This window comes from Paroedura picta, chromosome 8, assembly GCF_049243985.1.
Source record: "Paroedura picta isolate Pp20150507F chromosome 8, Ppicta_v3.0, whole genome shotgun sequence".
NCBI lineage: Eukaryota > Metazoa > Chordata > Lepidosauria > Squamata > Gekkonidae > Paroedura > Paroedura picta.
The window spans coordinates 24,303,729-24,324,719 of record NC_135376.1 but is presented as its reverse complement, the minus strand read 5'-3'; the positions used below and the strand labels follow the sequence as shown (position 1 = coordinate 24,324,719).

Here is a 20,991-nt window from a genome sequence, read left to right as displayed (position 1 = left end):
TAAAGGAGGGGAGGGAATAAATACCCACAGAGGGGGAAAGTGCCAAATAGCATACAAATATTTTCACAACAAATGACAATTGCCCAAATGGAGAGGCACTATCCAACAGTCAATAAACCCAAAACTAGATATGCAGGTTGGCTCATCCTAATCATTTTAACTATTTAACCTGTACCCAGGCTGTTAGAACCTATGGGAAAGAAACCATCATGACTCAACTTCTTGACCAGCTGGATTTCTATGTCTTACCTGTCTTCAACATAGATGGCTATGTCTATACCTGGACTAATGTAAGTCATTCATCTGTTTCCTGAATCAAAAGCTCAAGTGTATACATGTATCACATAGAAGAATATTTGTGTCCAGTGTCACCTTTAAGACGTTAATTCTGGGTATACTCCTTCATGTTCATGCCTACTTCTTCAAATACATTGGAATGGACTTCTTCAAACCTTACACATGGGGAGGTAAGTTGCAGGAAAGGCTAGAGTTAAAATGCATAACTAAATGTGTGATATAAGTATGACTAGATTGGACTATACTTCTCCCACAGTTACTTATACATATTGACTCTAAGGTGTCCTTCCTGCCATATATATATACTAGTAATCAAGCCCATTGCAGTTCTAAATGCAATGGGCGCTAGCAGTGAGTGTGGGTTTGGGGGGGGGGGGAATAATTGCAGTCTTTGGAGGGGGTTTGAAAGGGGAGAAGGGGGCAGGGTAAGGGACACACTCTCAGCCACCCACCCACCCCCTCTCTCAGAACCCCCCCCCCCGAGAAGCAGCGCCACGGTCCTCCCTCCCAAGGCCAGTCAGAACCCCAGGTCCACTTACCAACCTTGTGCTGGTCCTGGTTGCTGTCTGCTGGTCTTCGGCCATCGCAGTTCCCAGGAGAAGGCCGGCCGGGCCACCCCCCCACCGGAAGCCGAAGGCGGGCCCAGCCACCCCCCCACCCGAGGCTCTCTGGAGCATTTCCCCGGCCGCAGGAACGGCTTCGCAGCGTCTATGACGCTGCGAAGCCGCTCCTGCGTCCGGGGAAAGGCGGGCCCGGCCACCCCCCCACCCGAGGCTCTCTCGAGCCTTTCCCCGGCCTGACGCTGCTTCAGGCCAGCGGCAAAGGAGCAACTGCGAGCCGCGCTGCGCGCGGCTCCCAGTTGCTGGCGGCGGGAATCAGAGGGACCAATCGGCAGGCGCTTCACGCCTGCCGATTGGTCCCTCTGATTGTCTGTCATGAGGAAGGGTCCAATCTGGACCCTTCCTCATCCCGGACACATCCCGCCCCAGAACCTCTTACTGTCTTATTTAGTCCGTGGCGCCCGCGGCGCCACGGGCGGTTTACAGATGGCTTGAGGAAGTCTGTTTTAATGTATCTGAAGAAGTGTTTGCCTGCACACAAAAACGTATACCCAGAATTAAACTTTGTTGGTCTGAAATGTGCCCAGACTTTGTTCTTTTGCATCAGATCAACCCAGAAGCCCACCTGAATGTATCACACACATCCTTCCAAAGTTATATGTACCAATCACGCTTCTTTGCAGTATCGCATGTGGAGGAAGACCCGTTCTACGAATGTGGGTAGCAGTTGCATTGGAACTGATCCAAACAGAAACTTCAATGCTGGGTGGTGCAGTAAGTATGTTTTCTCCTGTTATGACAAGTATATCCATATTCCTGTTTATTCCTATTTATCAAGTAAAAATGAGATAAATGATTGGGTTGGATTTGAACTGGTTCACAGTGCAATCCTAAACAGAATTTCATCCTCCTGTGCACACTGAAGTTAGTGGGTTTTAAAGGGTGTAACTGTGTTGAGGATTGCACTATTCAGTCTTAGCTCTCTAAGGGTACCTCCTGCTTTCACTGAAGTGAGGAGCTGCACTGGCTGCTTCAGCTGGGCAAGCTGCAAGGAGGAGGTTGTTGAGTGACTGGGCCAGAGGCGAATCTGGGGCAGGCTGTGTGTGAATCAGTGGTTGGTACTGCTTTGGGAGATAGATCCTCACTAGGATGCTTTGGGCTGATCCTGCGTTGAGCAGGGGGTTGGACTAGATGGCCTGTATGGCCCATTCCAACTCTATGATTCTGTGATTCTATTGAGCAGGAAACAAATACAATTATAAATAAAAAATAAATATATTTTTGTGTGAAATTAAGTCCCTCACAGCAAGATTGTATTTATTTTATTAAAATATCCCCATGCTGCTAGTCAGCTCCCAGCGTGCCTCCAGAGTACTTTATAAAAACCACAAAACCAAAGCACTTTATAAAAACCACAAAATTGGCAAGACATAAATAAAATGTTCTGGAGCCAGTTTGGTGTAGTGGTTAGGAGTGCGGACTTCTAATCTGGCATGCCGGGTTCGATTCTGCACTCCCCCACGTGCAACCAGCTGGGTGACCTTGGGCTCGCCATGGCACTGATAAAACTGTTCTGACCGGGCAGTGATATCAGGGCTCTCTCAGCCTCACCCACCTCACAGGGTGTCTGTTGTGGGGAGAGGAATGGGAAGGCGACTGTAAGCCGCTTTGAGCCTCCTTCAGGTAGGGAAAAGCGGCATATAAGAACCAACTCTTCTTCTTCTTCTACAGTACAATAGCAATAAATATCAATGTACAACTGTCCAGCCACAGAGGGGTTTTTTTTAAGGAGACTATTAAAATACCACCGTCACTGCCTCAAGAAAAGATCAAAATGTAGCCTGGCCAATTATGGTTTGGAGTTCATACAAGTTACTGCCTGTAATGAAGTACATGTTTCATTCTGCCAGCAAGATGCCAAAATTGTCTTTCCCTTCTCATCAGGACAGCTGATCAGTTACAGAAAGCTGTGTGTTTACAAGCCATTAACAAAGTTAAGGTCTTTTGTCTTCATTGTGAAGCCACATACATTTTCTTAGGAAATAGAATTGTCTTTCCCGCGAGCAGCCACTTTTATTGGACCTCCTTCCATATCTTGCTGTATGCTGAGCTAGTTTTGTGTAGTGGTTACGAGTGCAGACTTCTAATCTGGTGAGCCAGGTTTGATTCCCCACTCCCCCAAATGCAGCCAGCTGTATGACCTTGGGCTCACCACAGCACTGATAGAGGTGTTCTGACCAAACGGTGATATCAGGGTTCTCTCAGCCTCACCCACCTCACAGGGTGTCTGTTGTGGGGAGAGGAAAGGGAAGGCGACTGTAAGCCGCTTTGAGCCTCCTTCAGGTAGAGAAAATCGGCACATAAGAACCAACTCTTCTTCTTCTTCTTCTTCTTCTTCTTCTTCTTCTTCTTCTTCTTCTTCTTCTTCTTCTTCTAGAACAATCATTTGCTTTCTAGATAGTTTCGACCACATGGAAACAGTGCAGCAGCAACCATGCTATGTCCTACCATGTTTAGCTATTGACTGAGATATGTTCAGATCATGCCAAGCATATTGTACTGCAGATTCTGTTGTGATGTACTGTTATCTCGATTTATATGTTCAGCACAAATATATGGTTATCTCTAAGATTAAACTAGACATCTGAACCTGCCATACAATGCCCATCTAGCCTACTGGGATAATTTCTGTCTTGCAGACTGAGATCTGTCCACATTCTCAGGGACAGGTTTTTCCCCACACAGATACTGCCTTGAGAACTTGCAACTGGAGATAACAGGCATTGGTCGAATAGAGCAGGGGTAGTCAACCTGTGGTCCTCCAGATGTTCATGGACTACAATTCCCATGAGCCCCTGCCAGCAAACGCTGGAATAGAGGACAAAATCTGAGTTAGACCTCTTAAGCGAGTGGACTGGCAATCCTAGTTTATTTTATTTATTATTACATTTATATTCTGCTGCTCCCAACATAGCTGTCTCACAGCGGATTACAGCATACATATAAAACCATATAACAATTAAAAAACCCAAACACCCCTTAACCCCTTCCCCACATCGGCCCTCAGCTCACCCATCCCCCTACTCCCCACACCCGGGAGTAGGGGGATATACCTGGGAAGATGGAAATATGGCATTCCGGAAAATGGGCTAGATCATCCTACGCTCTGCCCCACACAGCCTCAACCAAAGGCCTGGTGGAAGAGCTCCATCTTACAGGCCCTGTGGAACTTAGTCAGCTCCTTCAGAAGCTCATTCCACCAGGCCAGTGTAGCATCTTATCAACATATAGACTGATAGGGGCATTAACTCTTGGTGATCTAGAGGTTACTTTCTCAGACGTATGAAGAGTCATATGCAGGGGCAGAAAGAAATACATGTGTACATATGCAAATTAATGATGGTCAGACAGGTGAAACGTTAGAAAGTGAGAGAAATAAGCACAGCAATTCAAGTTATAAGACTATCATGTGACTTGGAAGGGCTCTGTTGAAGCAAGATTCTGTCCTGCGATGGGTTTCTTACTGACCCTATAGGCTGCTTTCAGAGCAATATCATACAGACATATATTCTGCACACTGATTTCAGAGGAGTAACTGCATTGTGCTGTGTACTGTTTATCTTCCAGGGACTGTGTGAGCATGCCAGGCCTGTTTTCTTTCTCCTTTCCCTAATCTTATTTCATCACAGAGAGGCTGACTACATGCTATGCACAGACATTTAAATCAAAGTCCTGGTGTTGTCTTGTTTTTAATCTGCTCTTGGAAGCATTTTGTGCAGGAAGAGAGAGTGTAAACGTATATTTTGAACTCAGTGAGGAAAAATATGCAGAGGGAAGGGGCAAATAAGTATCTGTAGAAGTGTGCATGCATACAGAAGTATATGCCCAGACTTTGTTGGTCAAGGTGCCACTGTACCCAAACATTGTTCTGATGCTTCAGATCAACACACCTGAATCTATTGGAGAAAATGACTTTGTTAGGAGGCTGCAAGCTGGCAAATTACTGTAGCAGGCATCGGCATGGTCTCTTGAGTTGCTTCATTGCTGGATTGGTTGCTGGGCTTAGCATGATCTGTTAGGCAAGTTTGCTTCAGTCTTTCAAGGAGAATCTAGCCAATAGTCAGAGGGCCTCGTTTATGCTCAGACTTCCCTATGCCCCTAGTGGAGAAATCCAGAATTGTATAGAAAGGAAAATCATAGGATGTAGCATGAGGGGCTCTCCAGTTGTTTGAGACCCCCAGATTTTGTTCCTCCCAGAACTCCCTTTGTTGGTAGCCCAGGAGATTTGTCATGATTTCACAATTTTTTTTAAGTTTCAAAAGAGTTGCCAATTCTGTGTTGAGAAATCTCATAACATTTGGGGATGGAGCTTAGAGAAGATAAAGTTGGGTTGGAGCTCTGCAGGGATTTAATTCTCTGAAGGCCTCACTTCCTCTAGTGAACTGATCTCAGTGTGGGGGTCAGTTGTAATTCTAGGAAAAATCCAGGATGCAGCTGTAGGCTGGCAACTCTACCTGGAAGAGAGAACTACTCTTTTCCCACAAGCTGTTTCTTTCATCTAGAGGGGCCAGGTCCCCTAGTACAGGGATAGTCAATCTGTGGTCCTCCAGATGTCCATGGACTACAATTCCCATGAGCCCCTGCCAGCAAATTCTGTCGGGGGCTCATGGGAATTGTAGTCCATGGACATCTGGAGGACCACAGGTTGTCTACCCTTGCCCTAGTAGACTGGCAGGGACATCATCATTAATGGAGCCATGCTTGTCCCCTTTGGAACCTTTGTTCACTTTGCAAGAAGCAGAAGTATGAATCTGTGTTTAAGTTAGCTTATCTAAAGGAAGCTGCTGAGGACATGTCAGGGTTAAGAATTATTTTTAGAACTACTGCAAAATCCAAAGCTGTTGTGGCTACAATTTGTTCTCCAAATTGTAGAGCTGACAGCAGTAGAAATGTATGTAAACTCTTAGGCATAGAAAAGAGGTGGACTTGTTGCACGTGCTCAGATACTATGTAACTGATATCTATAATTGTCTTGTCCACCCTCAGTTGGACCTGATCATTTTCAGACTTCTTTCTGTGATAAATTTTAAAAGCTTTAAATTTTTTTACCTGGTTTGTCTGCTTCATGGGACCCCAACAGCCAATAAATCCCTTGGACTTCCAACAACAATATGAGAAGTGAATCAACAGTCTTGTCCCCCTGCATCACAATGTCACTTCTGGAGGTCTAACGTTCACCAAACACTCTATGGTAAAAGAAATGTCATGACCCTAGGGGCACCAGGACTAGTAGGTTCCCCTCCCCCCTCCCCCATTTCCCACTGGTAGCCAGCCTCATCAAATTTACCACTCCTAAATTTCTATGAAGGCAGGGAATAATATGTGTGCCTTTCTTTACACTTCTTCTACAATTCACAGAAGACTGGGGGGTGATTAGTCAAACAGTAAGGGAGGGAGAGTTCAAGTGTTGCATACTGTCGTTGTTGTTAGGTGCGAAGTCGTGTCCGACCCATCGCGACCCCATGGACAATGATCCTCCAGGCCTTCCTGTCCTCTACCATTCTCCGGAGTCCATTTAAGTTTACACCTACTGCTTCAGTCATTCCATCCAGCCACCCCATTCTCTGTCGTCCCCTTCTTCTTTTGCCCTCGATCGCTCCCAGCATTAGGCTCTTCTCCAGGGAGTCCTTCCTTCTCATGAGGTGGCCAAAGTATTTGAGTTTCATCTTCAGGATCTGGCCTTCTAAGGAGCAGTCAGGGCTGATCTCCTCTAGGACTGACCGGTTTGTTCGCCTTGCAGTCCAAGGGACTCGCAAGAGTCTTCTCCAGCACCAGAGTTCAAAAGCCTCAATTCTTTGACGCTCGGCCTTCCTTATGGTCCAACTTTCACAGCCATACATTGCAACTGGGAATACCATAGCCTTGACTAGACACACTTTTGTTGGTATACTGTCATAGTATCAATCAAGTGCAGCTTTGCTGCCTAAAAATTTGGGAGATCTGTTTATAGAAGTCCCATGTAGAATGCATTTTGACCCTTATTGTAAGCAATTAGAGCTGCAGTCCTAAGGACATGTTCTTGGGAATAATTCTCATGGAATAACAAGGGACTTCTCAGCAGACATGGGCTGATTCTGCACTTACTTTGTTTTTTCCATTGTCAATCCTGTTAAATTCAGATAGATTTGAACCCAGATCTTCCTCCTTGCATTCCCCCGAATTGAAACAGAAAGCATTCTGCACTTGATTGGGGAATCTTAGAGGGGGGAGGGCGGGGGGTGTAGTCCAGCCGGCATTAAAGGAGTGTGCTTTATTTCTTTTAACTGCCCGTGGACAAGCCAAGTGCAGCACAAGGCTGCTCGTCTCTTTCTTTTCTTTTCTTAACGAGTGGCGGCAGCGGCAGTAGGGAGGCAGCCGAGCCAGCAGCAGCCTCACAGAACGAGGCAAATTTCTGTTGAGAGAAGTGGGGGATTCTGGTCCACAGTCACTTTAAAACAAATTCCAAAAGGAGGGGAAAAACAAATATTGGGAGGAAAGTCTTGCAACCAGGAACCAGGAAGTCTTTGAACTGATACCCTGGCCAATCAGGGAAGACTGCTTTGCTATGGAGCAGGAAATTAATTTGCAAAAAGGAGAAATCTACACACTTACTGATGGCAATTCTTCAAATATTGAGGCTTATATCCATTCCTGGATATCACGGGAGAAAGGTAGGTTCACTGCGGATCAATCATGCATGTTGCAGAGGAAAAAATTAAAGCGGTAAAAATCAAAATGGAAATCTAATTCAGTCTATACGAAGGGATTTATTCAAGGTGGGAGTGAATAAAAAGCCCCATGCAGACTACACCATGGTTAGATTTGATCCTAGGTGGCTTAAAGTTGGTGGCATAAGATGGCTATTCTTTGTTTCCTTATTATTTATGGCTTCTCCTTATTTGTCATGTAGGCACTGGTGCTTCCAAAAGACCATGTGATGATACTTATTGTGGCAGTGCAGCTGAATCTGAAAAGGAGACAAAGGCCTTGGTTAACTTCATTCGTAAAAACATCTCAACCATCAAGGCTTACTTGACTATCCACTCTTACTCTCAGATGCTTCTGTATCCATATTCCTATACTTATGATGTAACAAAGGACCACGTGGAACTGGTAAGTGGAAACAAAATGGTGGTACCTATTCTGAAGATTAAATAGTTGCGGAGGACTCGCCCCTCTGGTTGGCTTCTCTTTGCTTGAAAAACATAATTCGTATACGACCCCTCAGTCTGGGGGCCTCACTTTCAGTTTTGCACAGTTAAGAGGGCTGAGATCTGCAGGCAGGAAGACAACATTTAGAACTTAGGGCTGCCAGCCTCCAGATGGTGCTGGAGAACTCCTAGAATTACAAATGATCCCCAAATTACAGGAAAAAATGACTGCTTTGTGGACTGTATGGCATCACATCTCTACTGCTCTACTTCCCCTCCCTTGTACCACGCTCCCAGACTCCACTCTCAAATTGCCAGGAATTTCTTAGCCAAAAAGACCTGAACATAAAGTGATCGATAGCTTTCCATTCATTGATGCTGGAAGGGGGGGGGAGGGGTTGTTGTTTACATCCCGTTATACTGAGGGCAAGAAAAAGTGGATCCACAGAGCTTGCAAATTCTGCAGGGCCTGCAAGATGGAGTTCTTCCACCAGGCATTTGGTTGAGGCCAGGATGCAGAACATCTGCTCCTCCTCCAGTGCCGGTGTCTTCGGCGCTTCGGATCCTTGATGTCTGTCTCATTTAAATCTTCCTGGGCTCATATGGCAGCAATTGTCAGCTTGATAGAGAGAGTTTTGGGGTCAGGGTAGGGTGGTTAGGTAGGGTAGGAGGGGGTTTTATGGTTATCTTCTGCTGGTTTTATTATATTTCAGTGTTGTAAGTTGCCGCGGCTAGCTGGGCAAGAAGTGGCGGCATAGAAATCAAACTAATAAATAAAATTAAAAATAAAAATATATTGATGATTCATACAGAGAGGAACTCTTTGGTTCAAACCACATTTTCTCTCATGATCTCCCCCCCCCCCCCCAATCTAACCTCTGGGGCTGTTCTTCGTTTCCCTTTTCCTTGCCGAAAATAAAAAAGTCCACCACTACCCTCATGTTTGTATTCTTGCTGGGAAATATTAAAATATCTGTAAGCTTTTCCCAGCTGGGAGGAGAGGCAGGTCAGGGTGACTTTTTTGACTGGGGAAAATGACAGGGAAGGAAATAATTAAAGACGGCATCTCTCTTGAAAAGGCAACTGTAACTGCATCTGGCCAAGGAAGTTAATGTCTTTAAAATGGTCACAAAAGAAAATTGAACATGTCCTTTGAGTATGTGGTGCCTATTTTGGCTGCACCCCATCATATTTAAATGCATTTAACACACACACCAGCACATCATCTAGGATAGCGATCCCCGACCTGTGGGCCGCAGACTACATGTGGTCTGTTGAGTAACTGGAGGTGGGCCGCAAAGGACGCCTTCTCTCCCCCCCCCCCGGCCCTTTACTTCATCCCCCCCGGCCCGACTTCGGGTGTCATTGTCTCCCCTCACTCCCAGATGGGACTATCTCGTTGCAGAGAAACAAGCTCAGGGTTCCCATTGATTTGTCATTGTCATGAGTTAAAATTTCCATGGAAAAAAAATGTTCCTTATGTTCATTGTTGTGGCGTATCTGTATCTTATTTTGAAGGGATGTTTAAACATTACCCTAGCGATCAGAGAGCGTTAGGGCAGTGGTTGAGATAGAGGAGTAAACTACCCCCCTACCGGGCCTCAGTAAAATTGTCAAGCGTTGAGTGGTCCCCGGTGATGAAAAGGTTGGGGACCACTGATCTAGGACACCAGTCACTGGTCTAGTAACACTTCATATGGGACAAATGTATATAAGAACATAGGACAAGTCCTGCTAGATCAGACCAGTGGTCCATTAAGGCCAACATTCTATCTCACACAGTGGCCAACCCCTGGATGGCCAACAACAGGCCTAGAAGCCAAGGTCTTTCCCTGAGGTTGCCTCCCAGCACTGAAGTTAGAAGCTAGCTGCCTCTGAACATGGAGGTTCCTTTTGGTCTCTATGGCTAGACCTATCCTCCAGTAATTTTTCTAACATGGTTTTGCACTCACCATTTTTTAGTATTTTAAGTCATGGTTCTCAATCTTTTTTTGCTCATGTTCCCTTTCTGAGCCTCATTTACCTCTGTGGCCCTCCTCATAGTTGCTGTTAGTTGGGGAAAAGGTACTTCACCATCTGCTCTGTTTATTAATCTAAGTAAGGAGAGCCCAGAACACCCTCCCTACTTCCTCTTTAGGCTAAACTGGCCATCTGAATGGCCCAGTGAGGTGTGAGGACCCAGCAGGGTAACAAAAATATTATCTTTTAATCAGAGTTCGTAATAACAGGGATTGATTGAATTAGATTAAGTAAAATAGAAGGCAGTGAATGGGAGCTGGCAAAAACAGCAAAAAAATCCTGGCTTGTTTTTTACTTCCCATTAAACGGCTCAAGGCCACAATGGGCAAGGGATCACTCTGCCTGCTGTAGCTTTTCTCCAGCTCTGCCTCCAATAGTGAATACCCTCCCTCCTGCTGCAAGGCCTTTTAGGCTTTTTGCCCAGGCTTCATTTTCCCCACAATTTCTCCATTCCCCAATCGCAAGATACAGAGGGTGACCGGAAATTTTAGGCCCACAGCCTGGTCTAGCTGATGCTTTCAGGGCCTGTAGACCTCAATCTGCCTTGGCCTAGGCCCAGGATCATAACAGCCTGGCAGTGACCCTCTCAGAAACTTACTGTGCCCCCCCCCCCAAAAAAGAAAATGTGGCACTTACTGTGGCCCTATAGAAATATGCCATGCCCTGGGGAGGAGGCATATGGCCCACATTGAGAATCACTTTTTAAGTGGTCAACACACATACCATAAGCAGAGTAAGTGTACAACAGCACATGGAGATGATGGGATTTTTATTTCCATTTATTCTTTCCAAGATTCTATCAGCCTGATAAAATTAAAGGAAACCCTGAGAAATGGAATTTGTTCTCTGACATACTTGGCCAACACATTCAAATAACAATGGGTATTTTATTTCTAAACCATGCTCAAAACACACCATTGAAATAGTCTAAACCTAGAACGGGACACAATTTGACTTTTTAAATGCGTATTTCTCTTCTTTAATAGTTTGTCATCTTATATATCTTTTTCCAAAAGAGTGATAAATTTCTCAGAAGAAAATTACTTCAGTGCTATGGAATATTAATGAATGCATATTGCTGGCACTAAACACACCACAACAAACAACCCATTTTTAAAAAATCAACAGCATTTTAATTTTCTCTTTCAGCTGCCAGAAGTGCAAGGTCAAAACAAAAGTTGGCCCTAGAATTCTGACAGATTTATGATGTCTCCCAAGTGAAAATATCAGTATTCTGAGGCAGAAAAGAACAGAAAGGGCAGCTTAATTTTGCCTTGGACATCTGGCAACACAATTCTCTCTTTTTCCATTTTAAAATGGATTTTTGTTTTGTTTCATTATGCTAGACTACATCATTCCTTTAGCCAAGGAGTGTTGTTGTGATTATTCCAGAGAACTGGAATTATTTCTCTGTTTTCTTGTTTGCCTTTGATTCTTACAAAATGTTTCTAACTTCACACATTGTCATTTGATCTAAATCAAAAGCAAAATACAGGCAGGGATCCAGAAAGCTACTTTAGGCACACTCAAGGACTTGGGAATGGCTAGTTGTATTTTTCACTTTATTTTTTTTTCTCTCTGAACATCAGATCCTAATGTCATATCTAAAACAGCTATCGAAATTCCACCATTTCAAAAGGGGTTTGCCATATGATATGATATCAGTGCCCTGTGGGGGTAAATAAAACCTGTTTTATAGTCCTTACAAGATAAGATAGCATCCAAGCTTAGCATATTTTTGAACGCCTTTCTGGATTGTGTCACAACGTGGTTGGATATATTGCTTGTGAGAATGCCTGGGGACTATTCACATGCCATGGTTGTCACACAGAGACCTTTTTAAATTCTAAATTGGTTGCAATTTGACAGCACATACATAAGTCCCTTCAAATGAATGGGTTTTCAAGGGCATAACTCTGCTTAGGAATGCACTGTATAGAAAGGATGTATCTTTGCATGAAGGAAGCCTTTCTAGATATCGAATTCAGGAAGAGTTGAGGAAAGCTTTTGTAGCATTCTTGCCAATGTCTCTGGTGAAAAGGGATACATAAATCATTCAGCAAGACGAAAAGATAAGACTGATCAAGTCCTATCTTATATTGGATAGTTATTGCTATACTGACATTAAAATATAGAATGCCATTTTATCTTTTTCCATGTGATAAGGCGTGTGGTCAAGTTTGATGGCTAACGTCTTTCTAGACAGAGCCGTTCTTTGTGCATCAGAAGGAGCAGTTGTCAGAATCTGATGCCTTTCTAAGGGTATGAGATATCCTTTCTGGGAGGGTTTTTTAAAGAAGACTAGACAAGCCTCCATTGATGACGGTTCAAATCTTGGGAATAAGTATCCATTAGAACATAAAAACTGCCATGCTGGATCAGAATAATGGAGCCTGTGGTCCAGCATTCTGTTTACATGGTGTACAGCTAGTTGCCCCCAGAAGATCTACCAGCACAGCATGGAAGCCAATACCTCCCCTTGTCAGTGTGCCCCAGCAGTGTACAGATTATTCTAAACACAGAGGAGCTGTTTAGTCAATAGAGGACTTCTCCCCCATTAATTAGTCTAATTTCCTTTATGGTTGCTGGCTTTCACATGGGACCTGGAGATCTCCTGAAATTACAGCTGATCTCCAGATAGCCAACTAGGGTCTTATCATTACATCCTCAGGTATCACATTCCATATTTCATCTTGCCTATCCTAAATCTACTGGCCATCAGCTCCTTTGCATGATTGCAATTTCTAGAATTCTGGGAGAAGTTTTCTATATCCACTTTCTCCATCTCATGGATAATTTTATGACACTCTGTCATGCCTCCCAACCATCTTTCCCCCCCTAAAGTAAGCAGTACCAGACTCTTCAGCCTTTCTTCATAAGGAAGGTGCTCCAGCCCACGGATCATTTTGACCTTTTCCAGTGCTACTATGATTTTAGATATTTGGAGAACTGGATACAGTATTCCAAAGCTGGTCACATCCTAAACCTGTAGCATGGCTGTTTTGTTTTCAATCTTTTTTCCCAATAATCCCTAGCCTAGAAGTTGTTTCTTCATGAATTCCAAACTGAGTGAACATTTGCATTGATCTGCCTGCCAAAAAACCAAAAGTCTCTTGCCTTGTCAGCCTATTCAGCTCCCATCCATAGTGTTTGTTTCTCTTTGAGCTTAAGGGTTCTGTCATTAATGACAGTTGCCATCCATCTGTCTGGAACAGGCATTAGGCTAGCTGGCTTGGAATTTCCAGCATTTCTTCCAGATTCTTGTTTAAAAATGGAATTATATCTGATACTTTCCAGTTCTCCAGGTGAGAAACCAGTTCTATTGGCATGCTGCATATTTTTGTAAGGAGAACAACAACAAAAACAGTAGTTTAATGCCCTAAGACCCCTCAGATGTACGTTATCGGATGTATAAATTGTTAACTTTTTATTTTAATCCTAGAATCTCTCCCCTCTGCCTGACTCAGTTCTTCTGAACTGACTCAGTTCTTTCTGCAAACACTGGCATCAGCAAGGATAACCCCGCATTTTCTGCACTGAAAACTGATACAAAAAATTCAAACTCCCTGTCTTTCTGGAGCAATCTTATCACCCTTTTACTGTCCATGGGCCCCACTGCTCTCTGGCTGGTTTCCTTCTCCAAATGTATTTTAAGCTATTCTTATTTTTGGTCTTGACATTTTTAATAAAATGGTCCACACATTCCCATATTGTTCGTAACATACTCTCCTTATCCTCATCTTGGCCCTTCATGTTCACTTCATTTGGGTAGGGCTTCCTGTTTTGGAACCTCCTTGCTTTTAATAGCTTTCTTGTCTTTGCTAGTTAATGGCCTTGGCTTCATTTTAGATTGGTGAAACCTTTCTTAGCGTATGTTAAGTTCATACAACTTAAATTGCTTATCAAATAGCAAGTTTTCATGCCAGGATGGTGGTTCAGTTATAGGACTACAGCTGCTGACACTACCAAACACCACCAAAGGGCATGGATATGTGACAGAGTTACAGGAAGGTATGAGGAGGTAGTGTTGGGACTGTCCTTACAGCAGGATGCTCATTGCTCTGAGTGAATACGACATCCAGCACAGGAACAGGCAACTATGCCTTTGGCAGCGCTGAATGCTACTATCCACTCATTGCTTGAATAGCACTATGAGAACAGCCTCAGCACTTCCATCATCATCTCTTGGTACCCTCTAGTAAGGGCGTGAAAAATCCCTTTCCCTAGTGATGCTTGACCTCACTTGGGTAGCCCAGGCAAGCACAGATCTTGGAAGCTAAGCAGGGTGGACCCTGGTTAATACTTGGATGGGAGACCACCAAGGAAGTCGAGGTTTATTGCACAAAGGCAAGCAATGGCAAACCACTGCTGAATGTCTCTTGCCTTGAAAACCCAGGGCCTTTTCTGCATACAATAGATAATGCACATTCAATGCACTTTAGAAGTAGATTTTCCTGTTCTGCACAGGAAAATCCAGCTGCCAAAGCACATTGAATTATCCTATGTGTACGGAATGGGCCCTGGGCCGGCTGCAATGTGACAGCAAAAATGAAAAAGAGAAAAAAAGCGATCACCAGCAGTAAACGCAATACTCCCAACAAATCTCTGTTTGAGCCATTTGTGTTCTCAACCTAATCTAAATTCTGCTAAATCTGGTCTAGTTTCCAGAATGAAGATGGCCAAATAATAATAATACTCAGTAGATGTTCCCATTTTATCTTCAAATTTTTTCAAGGAGCTGTGAGTCACGTCAGTGTCCTTCCAGTAACATTCACACATCTACAAATCTTTCTTTAAAAAAAATTAATTCACACTTATTTCTCCTGAAAGGAAGTATGTTCCTATCAAGCATTTTCTTTTATGGTTTGAATAACAAAGATAATAGCACCCCCAAGGAAGGAGAAATTGGGTCTACTCTAGAATTCTCACAGCTGTTTCACAATAGTCTCCGGGTAATTTCTTGGAAGCAATCTATCATTCAAAAAAGTGCATTGCCAAGGTTTCACAACTCTCCTTCCTCTTAATTCATTTTATTGCACCCCTGATGGTTGTATTCACATGTGTGCATGCACATACACACAATATATGAACTCCAACTATTGTGCTTTTTAATTTAAAAAGCTAAAGCAACTTCTCTTCCTGCAATGTTAGACTAATATTCTTTGGTTGGGGCCCACGGCTTTTTGTCTTTGCAACCAGACTTTTTTCCTAGCTTTCTCTTCCTCCTTCTGCCGAGCCAATAAAAGGCTGTGTATATTTAATGACTTTTTAAAAAAGAAACACTTCAGGCTGCATTTTGAATTTGCTCATACTTTGGCCTGGGTTCCTGATTAGATCATCTTATATTCTCACCAGCAAAAACAATTCCAACCTGTTCAGCCCTTATATGTTCTCTTTTTTTAACTCTTGGAAATTGGTAGTGTAGCAAATGCCGTTTGCAAATGTCAGAAGTCTGACAATGAAGTATCTGAGTTCTCTGTATAAACTCAGCCCTCAGGAAGTCCCGGTGAAGTCACTTCTAGACCTAAAATAATAATAAAAAACTTTCCCTATTTGTTCTGGCTACATAAACACTTTAATTTTGTTAATTAATAGATTTATTTTTCAACAGTTATTATATTAACAGAGTTAATATAACGGAGTTAATATACTTTGTACCCATCTCTTTGAGGAATAAATGTGACAATAAAAACTGCCCATATTTTTTACAAATTTTGCTTAGGGGCTGTACTCAAAAATATAGTAAAATATGGGTTAAAAGAGTTAGTATCATAGTAAATATCTGCTATACGTTAAAAGGTTGATTAAGGCCAAAAGGAGTGTGACAAAGCCCACACATCCCCACCTGTCTGTAAAAGGAAAACACATTCAGCCCCTATTGGGTTTCAGTAATCAAAACCACTGTTGTTAGCTTGTAGGTAGGTATTAAGAACCCATCGTTTCACCATTTGAAATGCTAACAACAAGAAGCCAAGCCTAGTTTTGCTTATTGAAACCAAGCAGAAGTTGAATGTATTCCTTTTCTTTTCCCCATACCTCTGATCCAAACTGAACATACACATGCAATTTAACTTTTAACGATAGATGGAGGCTCATGATCTGTGATTACTGTATGTTTCTGCCGGCCACCATTGGCCAGAAAGCCTAATGTATAGAATAAGACTTCGATGAACAGAAGCAGTATACCTTTAATTATCAGATGCCAAAGACACACCCCTGTCTTTGCTCTTCTCTGCAATGAGAGTCTGCCAGGTGGCCAAGACAATACCAGACCAGATAGAAATAGTCTAGCAAGGTAATTCTAATATTTGTTATATTCACACTTTTCTACCCAATGGGCATATACTATGGGACTCAGCTGTAAGGTAAACTTTAGAAGATTAACAAGATGCAATTAAGGGAGGGGGGAGACATGAAAAATCCATATAGTCAGCTTCTTGGGATCCATACCTGGAGTACTGGTTCCAGTTAGTATAGTCTTGGGAGCAATGAGGTTGTTGGATATTAATACTGGACTTGGGAAGTTTACATTTCCTCCATCATTATGAATGTATGTGTAGTGAAGCCAAAGCAATTTATGACAAGCCCAGCAAGGGGGTTTTAAGGCACGTGAGAAGCAGGGATGGTTTGCCTTCCTCTGCAGAGCCTTCCTTGGTGGAAGACTTGCCATGCAACTGCAGATCCCGCTTAGCTTCTGAAATTCAGTGTGACCAGGCTACACCACACTATTTTGCATCCCATTAAAACTTAGAAGGCACATCTTGCTTGCATAGCTTTGTTCGAACAGCCCCCAAACAGGAGGCCGATTTGAAGCAGAAGCAGCCTGGTTGAGATAAACGTGAATTGATCAAGCATGCAGAAGCTGCTTCCCGTAATCTCTCAACTGTCAAAAGGCACGAGGCTGGTTGTGCTGCCCTGAAAGCGCAAACCTCAAGCGGGGGAAAAGGATCGTGAAAGCATGTGAGTTTTCAGTCCTTTGCTATCTGCACATCTGAGCGTTAGCAGAATGATTGTGAAGAGATGCAGCAGCCAATAAATTTAGGCAGAAGTATGCCTCTGTGGCCCCTCAGCAAAGGCACCTGCCCATCCCCACCATTTCTCCCTGCTCCCCCACCTCACACCCCTGCCTCTGCCCCACCCCTTCACTGCTCACAACCCCCTGCTTCTTCCCCCTGTCTCCCAGCTGATGCCCAAGAATGCAGGGGATTTCCTGGAATTATAGCTCATCTCCAGACTACAGAGACCAATTCCCCTGGAGAAAATGGCTGCTTTGGGGGGTAGACTCTATAGTATTGTACCCCACTCAGGTCCCTGTCCTCCCCAAGATCTATCCCCAAATCTTCAGGAGTTTCTCAAGCTGGGTGTAAACTGAACGGAGCTTTTATTCCATTCCCAGGTTGATTCAGTCCCTGCCGTCTACACAGAATGTGATTTCCGTTTTGATTTTGGGTGATTTAAATTTTCCTTCTGCAACAAGCAGGATTGATCCGGAATCACCCTACCTTTATTGTGTGATATCTTAGAGTGCTTTTAAACCTCAATATTGGCCAAAGCTGCTCATGTGACAAGCTTGCCTTAAAGGAGAAGCCCCTAATTTCTCTCAACTTCTGTCAGTCTTGGATTTTTTTCTCCCTCCTCTGCCTTCTTCAATCCTCTCCCCCCCCCCAATTCAAGAAAAGAAAGAAAGAGGCTGTGCTTGGCTCCCCCCCCCCTTCTGAACTATCCTAACCACGTGCAGAGCACTTTTCTGTTTCAATGGGGAGGGGAGGGAAGAGGAAGACCCGCATTCAAATTGATCTGAATTCAACAGGATTGACAATGGAATAAACAAAGTAAGTGCAGACTCTGCCCTGGATCTGGCAACTCGACCTCTTCATCCCCGGACAGTGGCCAGGGACCACCCAGCAACTCTATTTCAAAGGAATTTGGAGAACTGGGAGAGTAGTGTAAGACTCTGTGCTCTTAAATCATTATTTTCAGAGCAGCATCTCCCTAAACAGGCAACCCCAAAGTATAATTTTGTTATGCTCACATGGAATTCTGTTGAGGCAAGTGTTCAGAATGGCTGTGGCACAGTGTTCTCTGTATCCTCATGGACTTTTATTTAAAATATTGTTTGTGTGAAAATATTTATGTGCCACTTTTTGTCCAAGTGCTTAAAGCTGTTTCTAGCGATACAGATAAAACCATAAACATTAACACTAACAATAGTAGATCAAAATAATCTGCCAGGATTGCCTGGCCAACAGCAGGGGATGGGGTGGTCAGGTTGCTAGATCTGGACTTGGGAAATTTGAGGCTGGAGCCTGGGGAGGGCAGTGTTCTCAGTGGGGTACAAAGCTACAGCCTCCAAAGCATTCATTATTTTTTCCAGTCTCTTCAATCAGTTGGCATCTACATCGTGTGAATATGAGATCTGCAAACAGAGTAGAATTCCTTTGAAGTTAAAGGGGCCAAAAACTTTTGATGTGCCAAAAGAGGCACATTTTTTTGTTGATCAAATAACACCCTTGAGCATACCCAGCAAAGCTAGCTGGATCGTTTTTTGTAAGTAAAATTGCTGCATATCTGACCTTACTGACTTTCTCCCCATAGACTACCCTTGCTAAAGCTACTGTTAAAGAACTAGCGACCGTGCATGGCACAAAATACTCATATGGCCCAGGAGCCACAACTATCTGTAAGTATTACCCTAACGTTCAGACAGAACTATAATTCAGCATCATTGAGGTCACGTCTGGCCACAGTCACCCCTGCAACAGTCACCTCCAGGGCTGAGTTCTGCAACTCGCTCTACATGGGCCTTCCCTTATCCTTGAACCAGAAATTGCAGCTGGTACAGAACACAGCTACTAAGGTCCTCACAGGAACATTTTGGAAGTCCCATATCCAGCCAGTGGTTGAATCCCGGATCAGGTTCAAAGTTTTGGTATTGACCTTCAAGGCCATTCATGGACTGGGCCCCACATATCCGTGGGTCTGCCTGCTTCCCTATGCCCCCCACAGAGCCATTCATTCTGTGATGATCCCTGGCCTGCAGTAGGTACACCTGGCCTCAACCCAGGCAAGGGCATTTTCAGTCCTGGCACTGACCTGGTGGAATGAGCTCCTGACAGAGTTTTCTCAGTTCTGCAGGGTCTGACAGAGCTCTTCCACCAGGTCTTTGGTTCAAGCCAGGGCAGCTAAGACAAAGCAAGTGCACATCCTGTTTAGCTTCTGAGATTCAATGTGACCAGGCTATACCACACTATTACATTTCCTCCATCATTAAGCATGTATGTGTAGTCGAGCCGAATTTTGCATCCTATTAAAACGTAGAAGGCACATCTTGCTTGCATAGCTTTGTTTGAACAGCCCCCAAATAGGAGACCTGTTTTAAGCAGAGGCAGCCTGGTTGAGATAAACATGGATTGAGCAAGCATGCGGGGACTCATAAGATCCTCCTTTCTGCATGCCACAGTCTTAGTCTGAATTGCATGTCCACCTGCAATTCTCAGTTGGGAACTCACACCTGATTAGAAACCCTTGTAGAAGACCTGCTGGAAGCCGCCTAAGGACTTAAGTGTGTTGTAAAGCCTCATCTTTCTAAACTGAGGGAAGGTGAGCACCACCTTTCCCCAAATGATAATTTACCATGCAGTGCATGCAACCACTTGATACCATGATGGCCTGTGATACCCTGCCAAGTGGATAGCTGGGTTCTCCTATCCATCTGCACCTACATCAGGTTTCCAGGGGTAAAATTCGCCTAATTGTTGGATACGTAGACATCAGCAGTCCCAGAAGGAGTGCTGTGGCAAAATGATAGTAAGCACTTGAAGCTATGCTTCATCTGCCTGTTTGCTAGTTTTCCAAACATTTCTGTCCTCCTTCATCCTTGCAGATCCGGCTGCTGGTGGATCTGATGACTGGGCTTATGACCAAGGCATCAAGTACTCCTTCACCTTTGAGCTCCGTGACACGGGGAGATACGGTTTTGCTCTTCCTGAATCTCAGATAAAGCCAACTTGCGAAGAAACTCTGGTCGCCGTCAAATACATTGCCAGCTATGTCCTTGATCATCTGTATTAAAACAGCCACCCAGAATTATTAAAAAGAGCTTGGTTCATAGTCCCTTCTTCAGTTTTTTCTTCAATGCCTGATCAGGGGAGACTTGGGGGGTCAATGGATTCTCTTATCCTTCTCTTACATTTGCTCAATTGGATTATTGCCATTCCATGGGCTTTACCTGCAGAAAGTCCAAGAATCTATTCCAGGAATCTCGATTTAAAATGGCCAAATGCAAAAGACCACTGCCTAAGACCCTGGAGAGCTGCAGCTAGTCAGGGGAGAGAAGATTGGCCTTGAAAGTCTAATGGTCTGATTCAGTACATGGCAGCTTCATGTGTTCACATATCAAGACCTGTGATACTCGTGATGGGGATCCCACCCCCAATGGCTGCAGATTCTGTCCTTAGGGGTCAGTGGAGGGGCTGGGAGACTCATGAGGGAGGAATCTCATATCATCCACCCCATTACTGAGGCTGGCCCAGCTCCAGGCCCCACAACCTCCCATTCAGCTGACAATGGCTTCCTATGTCCTTCATCACTGCCATGCCCAGGCCCACAGTGGTTCTCTGCCTTGGTGGAGTGGTTAGGAGCATTGTCTTCTAATCTGGAAAGCCAGGTTTGATTCCTTGCTCCCCCACATGCAACCATCTAGGTGACCTTGGGCTCACTATAGCACTGATAAAGGTGTTCTGACTGAGTAGTGATATCAGGGCTCTCTCAGCCTCACCCACCTCACAGCTGTTGCTGCCACCATACCCAGGCCCAGAGGAGCATCCTTCTCTGCTCTGTTCTGGTGGCAACAGTGGTCAGCAACAGCTGCAGCCCCAGCTGTAGCAGAGAAGGATGTCAGCCATAGAACCAGACCAGCAGCTAGG

General features: G+C 44.2%; 1 protein-coding gene across 1 annotated transcript in view; it reads left to right on the top strand.

Moving 5' to 3' along the window:
- The window catches only part of CPB1 (carboxypeptidase B1), a 32,888-nt gene extending 12,712 nt beyond the window's left edge, over positions 1–20,176 (top strand). The window contains exons 7-11 of the mRNA XM_077348728.1: positions 180–290; positions 1,541–1,631; positions 7,807–8,009; positions 18,662–18,746; positions 19,950–20,176. Of these exons, the coding sequence (XP_077204843.1) occupies positions 180–290; positions 1,541–1,631; positions 7,807–8,009; positions 18,662–18,746; positions 19,950–20,137 (678 nt within the window). The 3' untranslated portion in view covers positions 20,138–20,176. The remainder of the gene's footprint in view (positions 1–179; positions 291–1,540; positions 1,632–7,806; positions 8,010–18,661; positions 18,747–19,949) is intronic.
- The last annotated feature ends 815 nt before the right edge of the window (positions 20,177–20,991 follow it).